The sequence below is a fragment of the Plectropomus leopardus genome, chromosome 5 (assembly GCF_008729295.1).
Source record: "Plectropomus leopardus isolate mb chromosome 5, YSFRI_Pleo_2.0, whole genome shotgun sequence".
NCBI lineage: Eukaryota > Metazoa > Chordata > Actinopteri > Perciformes > Serranidae > Plectropomus > Plectropomus leopardus.
In genome coordinates, this window is record NC_056467.1 from 21,713,950 (window position 1) to 21,728,820 (window position 14,871).

The 14,871-nt window shown below is 39.0% G+C and overlaps 1 protein-coding gene across 1 annotated transcript; it reads right to left on the reverse strand.

Annotated features, from left to right (window-relative positions):
* Positions 1–2,476: 2,476 nt before the first annotated feature.
* LOC121942939 (zona pellucida-like domain-containing protein 1) lies at positions 2,477–13,706 on the reverse strand. Its single transcript, XM_042486254.1, has 10 exons — positions 13,568–13,706; positions 12,058–12,278; positions 11,763–11,944; positions 11,288–11,360; positions 9,232–9,329; positions 8,469–8,549; positions 8,112–8,283; positions 7,918–8,023; positions 2,891–2,920; positions 2,477–2,649 (listed from the first exon to the last, which is right to left on the reverse strand). The coding sequence occupies exons 1-10, from the start codon at positions 13,704–13,706 to the stop codon at positions 2,477–2,479; spliced, it is 1,275 nt and encodes a 424-aa protein (XP_042342188.1).
* Between the last annotated feature and the right edge of the window lie 1,165 nt (positions 13,707–14,871).

Below are 14,871 nucleotides of genomic sequence, written 5' to 3' on the forward strand. Positions count from 1 at the left end.
TATCTGTGGTCATTGTGGGCGCTGAATACATCAGAAAATGGCTGTTGAAATGAGGGATTAGAGTGATAAAGAGCAATGAATGCAGCAGGTCACATAAACAACCGCGGAGTCGGACATGTGAGACGCAGCAGCCGCCAACAGACATTTATATAGGTCATCAGAAAAGAAAATCAATGCAGCAAAAATTGAAAGATTAATTCTGGCAGTCATCAGATGAGCTCTGGCAGTGCCTGGTATTTTGTTCATTTTCTTGGAGATTGGACACCAACGAGGCCATGACATTTGGAAAAATTTCACCGATATGTGTCAGTATTAAGGAAGAAAAAGTAAACTTTGGTGATAAATTACGGTGGGAATGGCATGAAACCTATATAAAGAATTCTTCATTATCCACAAGACGAATGTGTCATTAAGACATAGTAGGTTGTATTATTGACATTGAGAAGGATGGCCAAAGGCTGTACATACAAATATAAAAATTCATAAAATCCTCATCATTAAATTTAGAATTACATTGATATTAAATATTACATGTTGTCGCTGTCACGTGAAAAGCATCTATCTCCTAAACATTAACTTCTTATGAGTTTTTTGAAGATGAATTTTTCTGATAGTCCACTGGGTTTCTAAAGGGTTTTTTAGCTTTAGAATAAGTTTAGAACTTTCTCTACCCATAAAGGATCACCTAAACCTTCAGTTTATCTGAAAAATTAAATTTGTCTTCAAATGTTTGAAGATCTCAAACAAGAAACTAATTGGACCTTGAGTTGAGACTGTTTTCCAAATTATCTCAATTTGTTTTGAAATGCCTAATTATTTAAAGGAATAGATCAACATCAGAGACTTCCTTTTATGCCTTCTTGCTAAAAGCTAGACACAGAGATCCAAACACTTTCATGTCTGTAAATTACCTAAGTGCCTCAAATGGTCAGCTTAGCATAAAGACTGGAAAGAGTGGGAACCAAAGAGCCTGGCTCTGTCCAAAGGTAACAATGTCCGTCTCCCAGCACCTCTAAATCTTACTAAGTAGCACGTAGTAACCGCCTCTAAAACTACCTTTTTTCATTCAGCTGACGACCGTAGATGGTTAACTAGGATACAGAGTGTTAGCCTACCCTTGGCAACAGGTTGAAAAAGAAAATATCTCCTAAAATTCATTCATAATTCATAACACAGCCTCTTGTTTCTAAAATTATTAGAACTAGATTTTTAAAAAAGTACATATTCTTAATCCAATACACATTTTTTAAACTTGGCAATGAAACAAAATACTTGAAATTCAATCCAAGCACTCAACAATACAAACAATACATTTAACCTGGTGTCATTACCAACTTGTCAAATACACATGTTTGGTCCGTGGCTCTCGCCATCAGATACCAATGCACCAATGCACCAAGGCACCCTTGACCGTCAGTATGTTTTTTTGGTTTTTTTTGATGCTCTAAGGTAATGCCATAATATAAAGAGTGCAACAGTATGGTGGGTCAAACAAACACAGGACTTTCACCCGGGAGACCGTTGTTCATTTCTCATGTGAAACCAAAAGTGAATTGCGCAATCTAAATAACAGTTTAGTGTACTAGTATGTGCAATGAACTATGCCACCTGAAATTACATTACCATAGTAACTAATGTACTTATTGTTAAGCCAAACTATGATGTTGTTTTTTTTTCTAAATCAAAAACATTTTTTTAAAAAAAAAAAAAAAGATGTATACATTTAATGAGTGGAAACTGTAAATATCCTGTTAAAATAACAGTTTATTGTGAAAAGACATAATGCATAAAGGGCCACTGATCAAGCGTCTGTATTTGACAAGTTCTTTTGAATGTGTTAATAAATCTACCTTCTTGATTTCAAAACACCGCACAATGCATATCTGTTGATTTTTCACATTGTAGGGGTTCATAATCCTACAAATACTACATTTTGACTGTAAAAATCAAATCTAAAATAACTGATAATGGTTTATATATTCTTGGTTCAACATTAATATTTCTTTTTAAATTAACCTACTTCATAAAATTTGTAAAAAGTAAGATGAATTTGGTCAAAATAAGTAATTTTTATCAAACGCAACTGTCATTTGCGAAGCAAATGTGAAAAACTGAAGAAGACACATCTGTTACAGAAAGGTATCACCTCAGATCAAAGAAAGTAAGGGAAAATGTCTGATGCAATCATTTATTAAAAGTTCTAAAGATTAACGTTTATCCATTTCCATCGGACTGCAAAGCCTCTGTAAACACTGCAATTGACGAAACAATAGGACGAAAATGAAAAACAAGAATAATGAGGTATTAAAGGCAATAAATAGGCTACGCAACACCTACAACAACAAAATATACACATTTAATAAAGTGTGTAGAAGGAAAGCGCATACGTATGTACACTTTCAGTTCATACCCAACATGTGTACACATTCTGCACATAACCGTCAGTACCAGCATGTCATTATATACAGATGTTTACTCATTTAAAGGTGGGGTTCCAAACACCTGAAGCTGTGGTTGTTGGGAGGCGGGACTTCAGCAAGAGGCGGAGCGACAACAGGAAGAAGCTCACGCTGACCCCGCCTAGAATGACCACGCCTGAGATCAGAGCGCTGGTCACTGGGTTCATTGGCTGGGAGGGGTCTCCAGATGCTGGAGCATTGAGAGGTGAAGAAACGTAGAAACTTGAAACAGATATGATCTCTGACAAGGGCTAAACATAACCTGAGTGTGTTTCCCTTACTTTCAGAAAGAGAGGGGGAACTTTTTTGTTGTTGCCTTAAATCATCAATGTCCATGGGTATCCTCTGTCTTTAAAGCTATCCTAGGACTAAGTCATGGGTGATATTTTAAACTTTTTTTATATTCTGTAACGTTGCATAACGGTACTTACCAAGTTGGGAGATGTTGACAGGAGTTTCATCTGAAAAATGATTTAATAAGTATTTATTAAAATCCTTTTTAAAGATTAATTTTCAGTTGGTCCATGGATGTATTAATCTCTTTATCCAAATGGAATAGTTCAACATTTTGGGAAATACACTTTTACACATACCTGCCAACTTACACAGAAAATAGAGAGAGGAGCTTATAGAGAGGATTATTTTGAAACCAAAGTGATTGTCAGGGGTTTTTCCCCAGACTAAAATTGAGTTTCAGAGACTTTGTTTCCTGCATTCTGGTGACTGTTAACTCTTTGAAACCTGGATGGATATCAGTTGTCTTCTGGTTCATTTCATGCCTTTCATAAGCATTTAAATCTTTTAAACCCAAGCAAATTGGGTTGATTTTGTGGAAACATAGTAAAAAGGCAATAATAAATTTGGCAAGGAATGTCCAGTAAATTGCAAGAATTAGCAAACACTGACAAGAAAATAACCTAAAAATACTCAAATAACAATAATAAATTTAAAAAAAAGAAAGAGAGAGGGAGAGATAAACAGAGAGAATTATGAGAAAAATATCAAAAGATAGGGCAGAATGTCCAGAAAAACTAGATTTATATTTACAATTATTTTACATCTGAGATTATGTCACAGACTTGTTTAATTTTAACGTCTTTCTTTCCTTGGTTTTTTGTTTGTTTTGTTACTTTTTATCAATTTGTCGCTTAAGAAGTCAAGCTAATATACTCAGGTTTCAAAGGGTTAAAGAATGAAAATGAGAAAAAAATAACATAATAAATAAGAATTGCATGAGCGTTTTTATGTTAAATATGTTTTAATTTGGTTTAGCTTTTGGTCAATGCACCTGGTACTCTGGCAGAATACCAGGAGAAGAGAGGGAGGCCAGTCTGTAGGCTTGTCCCTCGGGAGGGACCCACAGCCGGCTGTCCTCCCGGCCCACACACCCCTGGGTCCTAGGTGCCTAAATGAGGCAAAATGGGAGATTCATGATTTCTAGACATCAGTTGAGAAGCCCGCTGCGATAAAGGATGGTAAGAGAAGGGTTCCCCACCAATCCCAGAGGCACCCTCTAAACCCCAACTAGAGCGGCCCCATCACGCACGTGTAATGCTGTCGGCACAGAGACGAGGTGTCAACCTGCCAGGCAGGCACGACTCATACGGGCCCAACAGACCCCTCCTCTGTCTCTGGAGGGTTGGATAAGGGGGGGCCCAGCAAGAAGGAAACAGTCGACTTTTAGAGCAGTAGGATTTTACCTGCTTTACACTGCTGGAAACAGGTTGTGATAACAAAAAGTTGGGGAAATGTGAGAAAATTTGGGATAAATCATGAAAAATGCAGGAAAATGTGATCCAAATAGGAAACTGGGAAATGGCACATAAAAAAAAGTCTTGGGGTTGGCAAGTATGCTTTTACACTTTCGTGGTGAGAGTGAGTTGAGAAGACTGAAACCACTCTCATATTTCTTAATTATGGAGCCACACTCTTTAGTTGGTAATGCAAGACTCTGCCCAAAGGTAACAAAACAACAACATCACTTTTAAAGCTCTCTTATTAATCACAACAGCACACAACTCTCTAATTAATCACAACAGCAACACTCCAAAAAACTATATTCAGAATGATCATAATTGTATATTTAAAATTATGTTACAGAATTATTATTTTGAGGCCATTTATCCAAGCAATTTCCTAGTCTATTATTTTATTTTATTATTATTTTTTGTCTATTATTATTATTATTATTATTATTATTTAATTTTCTGGGGTTTTTTTGTGCTAATCTTCAGGTAATTTTCTTGATTTTTTTTTTAAAACTAATTTCATTTTTTTTTTTTTGTTTTTTCAATTTACTCTAGATAAGAAACCAAGAAATAACATGTTAATTATTGACCTTTCGAATGGATGGATGAACTCTCTGAGCTGATCATGTTTGACTCCCAGAGCACAAGCAAGTTTTGTTTCACCAATACGTGGTTGTCTGAGGATATCACAGTGAGTTTAGATGGATTCACATTCACATGTTTTGACTGGTACAGAATTTAAAACAGGAAAAGCAACCAGTGCAGGCTTTGCATGGCTGTAAATGATGAAACCCACTTAACAGTTGGTTTGACCGACTGCTCATTGCACTACAAAATTATAGCTGTGTTGCTTGGTCCTCATTATCTACCTCGCAAGTTAACACAACTGATTGTGATTTTTGCCTGTGTCCCTGGCACTGAAAACACAACACATTGCAGACAGCTTCAACAATGCTTTGTCCATATCGCAGCTGATTACTGTTTTTCTGCAACAGTTGTGACGTCATTATGTTACCCACTACAGCTGGAGCAATATGTCACATCTCAGAGTATCGGTGCACCTGCTGTATATATCTCCAACTTTATACAGAGAGACAAAAAATGTGTCAGAAAACTGAAAAGGGAGCTGAAACCTAAAACCATCATTGCCAAGCTCCGCTACAAAAATAAGAGAGATGTGAGGTTCACCAGGGGAAATGCGAGGGAGGCATTTCCAAGTATTTCTGATTGCCAGCTCTGTCCCAAAGGCATGGAAGGAGACAACCATCATCCCTGTTCCCAAAAAGCCCCACACCAGAGCCATGAACAATTTCAGGCCTGTGGCAATCACCTCCATCCTCTGCAAATACACGAAGAGGGTGGTTACTGGGGATCTTGCCACCATGATGGGGGAGAGTCTGGACCCACTCCAGTTTGTGGAGGAAGTCAGCCTAAATCTTCAGTGACTCCTTCACAGTGGCTCCCCAACTATACTTACTCAAATTTCAGGATTTTATTCATGAACTTTCATCTGCGTTTAAACACAGTGAACACAAACACACCTCTGCACCTGCTTCGAGCACTACAAGGGAACACAACGCTGGGGGAAATATGCAGCCGTAAAAAAGTGTGTTTTAATGAACAGACAACAACAAACAAACAACACTTAACACGTAACACTTAACACGTTACTTAACAGCAGACATTTCCTGCTAGGTAGCAGATGTGGCCAGAGCAAAGTAGAGGTGTAAGAAAATGTTGAAACACTTGAGTATGACGATTTTATGTTTTGTCATACAGAGTTGTTTTTTTTAATCAATAGTTTAACTTCCCAGCTGCGAGACCCCAGTGCTGTAATCTGTCTTTAGTCGCATGACTCTGCCATTCCAACCCAAAGTGCTCCTAGCATGTTACAGGGGCTGTGATAAATACAGATCCTAATGTTCTGACTGCATTACAAAGTAGACTAATCAAATTTTCTGCATATGGTGGAGTTGTCTTTATGACAGTTTTTCTTAAAATTAGATTTTAAAAATACCACAATGTATCCCCTTGCCTAAATTATTGCATTATGTCCACATATATTGAATCGTAACCGGTGTTGTGGTATCTCCACATACACAGCCCTGATAAAGCAAAGAAGCGTTAAAATGACAGCAATTTTTTTTTTTTCACCTGACGATGAAAAAGTGACGTCTCATTTGTACAGGAGTTGTTGGCAATGAGATCGACCACCTTTAGCAGCAGAGTACCGGTCAATCACTGAATCCGTCCTCACATTTAACACTGCATCCTGGCACAACGTCCTCACAGAGAAAAGCAAAAGAAAAACCCTCATCAGAATCATCAAGCGTGCAGCCAAAATCCCTGGCAACTACTCAAACCAAACTCTCAGACCTTTACAGTCGTGCAGGGAAAATAAAGGCAGACCTCAGACTCCTCACAACCCTTCCCCACTTCTTTCAGCTACTCCTGTCAGGCAGATGCAGAGTACCTCTGGCCAAAAGTAAAAACTTACAAAAAGTCTTTTTTTCTCCATTGCAGTCAATCTATTCTCAACAAAGCCAAACAGACTGTCACTAACTTTTCTCATGCAGCTTCGCAGCCTGCACTTATTTATTTATGGAACGGTTGTGTTTTCATGCAACTCTGGGTCTTTTATTGGTGTCTGTTTTTAAGATAGGAAAAAAGGAGTTTTTAAATCTCTACTCTTAACTAGGAAGAGTTTAGTGAGTCTAATCCCCCTTTTACATGTGTACTGCATACCAAAAGTATCTAAACGTTACCTAGAGAAACTGTATATGGGAATGCAAATGTTTTTATCAGTTGAATTGGACGTTAAAGAGATATACCCTGCTAGCTGCCTGGTACAAAGTCCTGAGCTGATGCAAGCATAGAGCAGTTAATTGTCAGGAGAATTCACTGCGAGTGAGAGGGCATGTAGATAATGTTTACATCATGCCACCCGCGCACAAAAATGAGTAAACAAACATCTAAGATCTAAGAGTGAAGAAGACAGGTCATTTACACAAAGACAGTGACGAAAATGTCTAAATGAAGAGACGATAAGTTTCAGGAACCTGAAACTGACTATGTGACCATGGTATTATCTGTGTCATGTCCTGCCTCCTGCACACTCTACTGTTGCAACCTCCAATCGCCTACACCAACATTTCCTGTGGGTGAAAACTATCTATCTATCTATCTATCTATCTATCTATCCATCTATCCATTTATCCATCTATCCATCCATCCATCCATCCATCCATCCATCCATCTATTCTCTATTTATCTATTTGGTCACTATGAGCATGGCTCTATGGTGTCTAACAGTGCTCTGCTGGTGACAAGGTGTCACACCAACTAACCCCCCCTCCTGATGACAAACTCAGCTCATATACATGTAATCTGAACTATGTTACTTTAGAAACATTGATAGAATACATATGAACATTTTATTCTTTCTCAGGGGGATAACATGCAGCAAAGGGCCATAGGTTGCAGCTGAACCTGCAGTTGAACCTGCAGCTGCTGCAGCGAGGAGCCACCTTCTGTACAAGAGGCGACCACTCTACCAGGTGAGCTACCAGGTGCCCCCCCAACATTTTATTCTGGCGACTGGGCTGATGTGAGCGGTATCAATCTTCATATCTACTCTCAGCATAAAAGCAAAAAAGAGTATTTCCCTGAATGCTGAAATATTTCATAAAGAATCAGTTTGCTGCTCATACCACTCCTGGTGATGATTGGCCCAGCTGTGATGACCGCGTTTCCAGATGCTGCTGGTGGGGAATCGAGTCTCTCCTCTCCATCCCGCCTGCGCCGTCGCCCACAAATCTGCCAATCACATCATCACATGTCAGTCTTCACTGAGGTCAGGTGACAGGAATTCATGATTCATGAGATTCATGATTTTCACACTTACAGGTATGAGCATGATGCAGTCGTCCGCCCGGCAGAGCTTTGTGACACAGTGCAGAAACACAGTGGACATTTTCTGGTGTCTGTGTTTGACAAAACGGAAAACCTCAAAGGAAAAACGTCCCATTTGACTCTTCCCATTCTCGAAAACTGTCGTCTGTGGGTCTTTGTAGCAGCTGTGTCGAAAGAGTACAAAACACACACACAAACACACAAACACTGAAAATGCTATCTACGATGTCTAGATTTATGCTTAAACACTAAGAAAAAAATGTTTCATTTATGGAGAGCCTGAATGGGTAATGACTCCCTTTTGTGGTTTATCAAGTCACCATCTTGAGTTAAAAAAAAGCGAGATTACCCAAAGAAAAGGTCATAGCGGAGTTCATCATTAGGATTCCCTGAGGGGGTTGTGTAACAATAGTCCATCAAGATGTTCCACCTGCAGAGGAACAAAACTATGAGACGGGATGGAGGATAGAGATCTAACTACACATGGGAACGCACAGATCGGGCCTTTCTCTGCTGCAGACTGGCGCCTTCATGAAGAATAATAACATAATGGCATAATGAACGTCAGCAGAGCATAGAGAGAATGACTAAAATGTAAAAATAATGTTGGGAAAGATTCTGTTGTTGACAAATTATCCTCTCTAACAGGCATGTACAAGGTGCTTCAGGCACTTGAAGTTCTTGAATTTGGTACTCAGACATCTAAGTGCTGGAAGACCTTGTACATCAGACATTTTTAGTAGAACAGAATGATAAATTACTTTATGAAGCAATTAGAAAATGGCTTACAATATTAAACTAGGAAGCAAAAAACGGCTGTGCTAGCAATTAAATTTCTAATTCCTGCTTCTAATTTCCTGCTTTTTTTTCCTTTGCCTATTGCATCCCTGGGTAATAACAACCACTTAAAATAATAAGTGAATTTTAAGGCCTTGAAGCATTTGTTTGCTCCATTTATGAATATGCACAATGCTCTTGCAATAGATGTTTGTGGAGAAAATTTCATCCTTGAAAATACGTTTTGTTGGAAAAGAGTCTCCTACGTGACAAATATTTAAGACGTCTAAAAAATTGGGAGAAAATATATATATTCAACAGTGGATACCTCATACCGTTTGTCTAAGTTTGTGGCTTTCACTGCAGCAAATACTCTGGTTTTCAGAGCCAGTCCAGCCATTGGGATAGAGAGAGGCTGATTGTATGTTGAATCCTGTGCAGGAAGAAAGTGAAGAAACAAAGGTTCATTTTTGACGCAAATCTTGGATTATGGAAAAATGAACAGAGGCGTTCAGTCCTGACATGATGAGCATTTAAATTATAATGCTATCGAAATTCTATATTGTAGTTCCTTTTAGTTAATCCCTTGAAAAGACCAAAAGCAACAATGTGCCAGTCCATCAACATACACACATTCTAACTGTGCCAGCCTGTTTGTAGCTCTACGGACGGATTGTTGCTGTTGAAAATGGAAGACATGACAAATATCAACTTTCATTTTTCTTTAAAAAAAAGCATTAATGATTCACTTGAACAGCTGGGCACTGTAGTTTTTAGCGAATTACTCAAACAGTGTAAATTGTACGTTTGTCGGGGACTTTTTTCAGTGGCAGATTACCACACATTTGGTGCTTCAGTGAATATTTACATAGGTGAGGATAAATGGAGCGAGAGCTGGTAAGGTGGTTTGGCATGCCACCAGCAGTGATGTGTTCATTGCACAGGACAGTCGTGATAAAGAGGAAGCTGAGCCAGAAGGCAAAGCCCTCGATTTCCTGCTCCATCTATGTCCTGAACCTCACCTATTTGGTCATGAACTTTGGATAAGAATGAGATTACAGATACAAGTATCCAAAATGAGTTTCCTGCACAGAATGGCTGGGCTCAGCCTGAAGGCTCATTTATTCTCCCTTTGTGTACGAAAATAAGACATGTTCATTTCAAACATTGTAAAGGTCACAGCTCTTATACTTCCATGCGTTCCTTATGATGGCATAAATACAGCCAATATGACACTAGAAGGCTGAGTCAAAGTTTCTGACAACAACAAACAAGGCAACAATGGAGGAGGTCGTAATAATGTACCTTTAACGGATAAGGTTTTTCTTTAAAGCGGTGCTCTGTGAGGCCATTAAATACACTGCAACAAGTGTACAGAGAATTATTTTTACTAGATTATTGATTCGTTCCAATCTGCCATTTTTTGAATGCCATTGTTGTCTCCCATGGTCGTATGCCTCTTGAACTAACCAATTATAGTCAGTTCAAGCATCAGCCAAAGATGTAAGAGGATGCAAAAAGGGTTAAACCGCAGTGCACAAGTGAAAGGAGCTGATTGGATCCTATTTCACTGGAATTATTCCATGTATTAATTCCATGTGACAAATAAATGATGATGATGATGATGATGAAGTAGACCACACTGGCCATGCAAAACTGGTGGTTCTGCCCTGTTTCATCCGTATCTGTAAGCTTTCAGAAAACGTGCACAAATATGGATGAAATAAAAGCTGAGTACAGACAGAAGGCTCCATCTGTGTCTGTATGCGTATCTAATGTTGAGCATAAATGAGCACTTGGAGATGGAATGAGGAGCTCAGACATCCAGAGGGAGCTCAAAATAGAGCCACTACTCCAGCTCCACCAGTGAGAGGTTTGCCAGGCACATCCAACTGGCAAAAGGCCCTGAGGCAGACCCAAAACACCCTGCAGGGGTTTCATATCCCATCTAGCCTGGGAACGCCTCAGGATCCCTCAGGAGGACCTGGAAAGTGTCGGGTAGAGGGACGTCTGGAGTACTTTGCTCAGCCTGCTGCCCCTATGACCCGGCCCCAGATAAACAGATGAAAATGGATGAATAATTAAAATCAGGATGATGTGTGTGGGACTGACTTCAAATAGTGCCTGTGTTCATTGACATGAAAAGAACATTCAGTTCATTGTTGATTCTGGTCTTTTCATGAGAATGGTTGACATTTAAAATATTAAATCTCACCAAGAATAAATGTGGTACACTTTTTTAAATAATTATCACTTTCATTAAAAGAAAACACTAACTTGACTTAAAGATTATGAATGTTAAAAAATTCCTCTCCTAATTCAATGTTTCTAATTCATGCATTAGAATGTAAATTACTGTATATAATAGGCTGAACACAGCTGTGCACTCACGTTGTACAGGATCATACTCAATGTGCTCACAAATGTACCGTTGCTGTCCTTGACAGATACAGCCGCAGAGGAGCTGTGAAAACATTTATCACATGCAGTTCAGAGCTATTATTCATCTTCTGTTTGTATTTATTTCATATTTGAAAGTATAGCATTTAATGTAGTATAATGATAGCTATAGTACATTCATTTATTTAAGTGGCTGACAGACAACAGTTTAGAGGAATATATGCATGTTAATTAGCAGAATAGTCATTAAGAAAATATGCATATTCTAAAATAAATGGTTCTCAGAATACCACAAGACACAAACCCACTGAGGCATTTAAACTGGGTGCCTAATTGTCACCATAGTTTAGGAGAACCATAAACAATCTTAATTAAATGAATAAATCTCAATATGGAATCCACTGAGTAACTCCTGAAGGTCATGCTCTGTTTTGGACAGTAAGGGATATTTTTGGCAGCAACTTACGATGCCAGCTGTGAGTTATTGACCAGGTACTCCAGCGGGTAGCTGCAGCTGAATTTATACAACAAACCAGGCAGGTAGCTGATTATAGCTGGCGGGTCAGGGGTGTCGATATAGCCTGCGACATTCCCAATTTGTACAAGAGACATGTTCCCATAGGCATTGGCCCCGTAGGCTGTGCTGACCTGCGGAAAGAAACATCTCAGCCACACTTTGCTTTCTCCCCGAGTCGATAAACATTGTGATGAAGCTGCTTATTGATTATATTAACACCATGTTTTTGGAGTTGGTTCTTTACCACCAGACTGTTACCGCAGGCCTCCAGGGTGCTGAGGCTGATGCTGAACAGGAGTGCTGTGGGGAAGGTGTTGTTGTTGATGAAGCCACGGCATTGGGTGTCACTGTGGCGACTGTTCAGGGCCAAATCTGCTTCGGTGTAGCCGGAAAAGAGGACAGGGCAGAAGTTGATCTTTAAGGTGATGGTCTGAACCCCGCAGTACACACTGATGTCACGCTCACCTGGAGGAACAGAGGGAAGGGTTCCAAACTTTATTTTAACTTAAAAAGTTGTTGTCAAATAGTGGTCTGCAGCATTGCAGGCATCTTGCCTGGGTGTCAGCACCACCCACCGTCCCCCTACACTTCCAGATGACAAAGTCAGCTTTCACACATACAGTATAATCAGAATTACTTCACTTTGGAAATGTTGATATGAGCCATATGAAACATGCAAAGGTAACATATTCATTGTTTACAGAGACAAACATTGTCAACATTTTTTCAAGCACCTGGGCTGAAAGATTTCCGCCTGATATGATCTGCTATTTTATGGAGCATAGTGGGTGATGTAGCTGCTTCCAGGCTTGTGTTACTCCAAGTGATCATTTTGTCTAATCTCTTAATTAGGCCTGCAAGCAAGGTTATAAATACTAAAAAAAATAAAGTCTTTCAAATTTATAAAATTATTTGAACATTTTTGATTTATTTCTTTTGTTTTAAAAATATATAGATTTTTATTTTATCTGTTTAAGTTAGTGTGAAATTCTTTTCTAGAAATTCTAGAACACAATGTCAATGTTATCAATAGCAAAACAGTTTTTCTTAAAGACATTATTAGACATTATTAGGAGAAATTAATTGGTAATTAAATGTACGAAAAGGTAAATAATGTTATCAAATATTTTTTTGATGGAACAACCATCAGATAAATGTTTTAAAGTAGAAATACTACTATTTACTGTTGATAAAGCTGGCAAATATCGCAATAAAGTACAAGAAGTACTACTGAATTTATATTCAAGTACTGTGCGTGAGCAACTTGCACTTTATGTTACACTCTGATAACAATTTATTTTAACATTCATAGTAATACAAACAATTAAAAAAATGATTAAAACACTAATGATGTCACTCATGAATTGTAAGTGGTTAATAAGAAAAAAAAAGCTCTATTTGTTTATATATTTATCAGAAATTAAAGCTCCTCCTCAAAAACTCTTCTTTTGAGGCACCCACAACTGGTACACCAACCGTTAATCAATGCTTCGTAATATAACTGTGTTGTAATGATTGTCTTCCTAAGTTTGAAATAAATTCTTCTGATTCTTACATATGTATGGACAGGAGGAGCAAGAATTGCTGAAAAATTCATATACAAGCAATTTGAAAATGTCCTTAAATTTGCTTAAAACTACATCATAGTGTGTTATAAAGAGTTATAAACCACGTATTAAGGTTTTATCTGTGTCGCACATGTAGACAGAGGAGAGATTATGAAAAGAAAACCTGTTATGTGGACGTATTCTCACCAGGAAACCTGCTGTGGTAGCTGGCATCACAGTTGTATCCATTAAACTGTGTGGAGACCGAGGCGGCGTTACTCATCAGCAGGAAAACAAAGCACATTCGTGTCATTTCAGCACCTGGGAGAGGTTTGCCCACTGTCATCTTCAGAAGGTCAGCATTGCTTTAACAGCATTCCTCTGGTACGTGTTAAAAAACAGCACTTATCTCAAAATTAGATGTTCAAAAACAATGCCCCCCAAAGCCTCGGCTGTTTCCCCGGCTGCTGCACGCTCTGACCTCTATCAAAGTAAAACAACCTTCTTTCCCCAGGTCCCCTAATCCTTCTTATCCTGCTTCCTCTGCCCCCTTTTTACCTCAGCTGCTCATGTTGGCCCAAAACCTCTATTACCCAACCCCTTTTAAACTGAGGTCACCCCTGTTTCCAGCTCATTTCATCCCCACTTCTTTTTTTTCTACACCTGTTCACCTGTTTCCTGCCTTTTCTAAAGCAATTGGTTGGACCCCCTCTTCCCCTGGTTTGTGACGAAAGAAAAGTTCAACACTGTGGCGTGTAGTTTTCGAGGACCTAAAACCAAACACAGCCTGTATCTGTTGAGATGAGAAAGATAGATGGACTCATTATCCAAACACTTTGACAATAACCCTGCTGCAGTGCAAAACATGGGAAACTCCGTCAGATCTGAATGGCCTGGACAAATCTTTTCACGGCGCCCAGAAACCTGAGCGTACTTGGAGGGTTCCCACTCGTCTCTCCTCAGTCTGATCTCCGTCTGTCAGCTCACACAAACGGTGGGCCTCAGCAGGAGGGGGGGCAGCCCGGGAATTAAGCTGTCATCGGCTGTGGCTGAGGCCCACATTCGCATGAACATAAAAGTCAACTCACGGTCTGATGCAGGGCTGTGTGTGGGTAATTGTGATGCACAAGGCAACACTTAGAGTAAAGGCATTCAGTGGTGTGTACAGAGCCGCAGAAGGTAAAAGTGGAACCTTGAGTGTGTTTTACGGTTTGTTACTCTGCCTTGAGATAACCCACTCACCTTTAATTTCTCTGCGGTCTATCTAACAAAACAAGGGTTACACAATGATATGTTGAACTAGTATCAGAAGAAAGAGCTTCTTCTGCAGATTTTTTTTAACCCTGATCTATACAAAGAGGTATATAGGGTATATAGAGAGCCTTAAGCAATGTCTTTCTAACTGTAAATAAGTCCCATAAAACATCCAAAACCAGATATCAGTACTTTCCAATTTCACTATCTGGTACATGGTACTCAGTCCAAGGACATTAGTTCCCACTGAAGACAGA

Coding starts and splice junctions, on each gene's coding strand:
- LOC121942939 (XM_042486254.1), bottom strand. CDS start 13,706: ATGACAGTGGGCAAACCTCTCCCAGGTGCTGAAATGACACGAATGTGC. Junction 8,550..9,231: donor GCCACAAACTTAGACAAACG/GTATGAGGTATC, acceptor GTTCCTCTGCAG/GTGGAACATCTTGATGGACT. Junction 2,650..2,890: donor TGTCAACATCTCCCAACTTG/GTAAGTACCGTT, acceptor TCAATGCTCCAG/CATCTGGAGACCCCTCCCAG.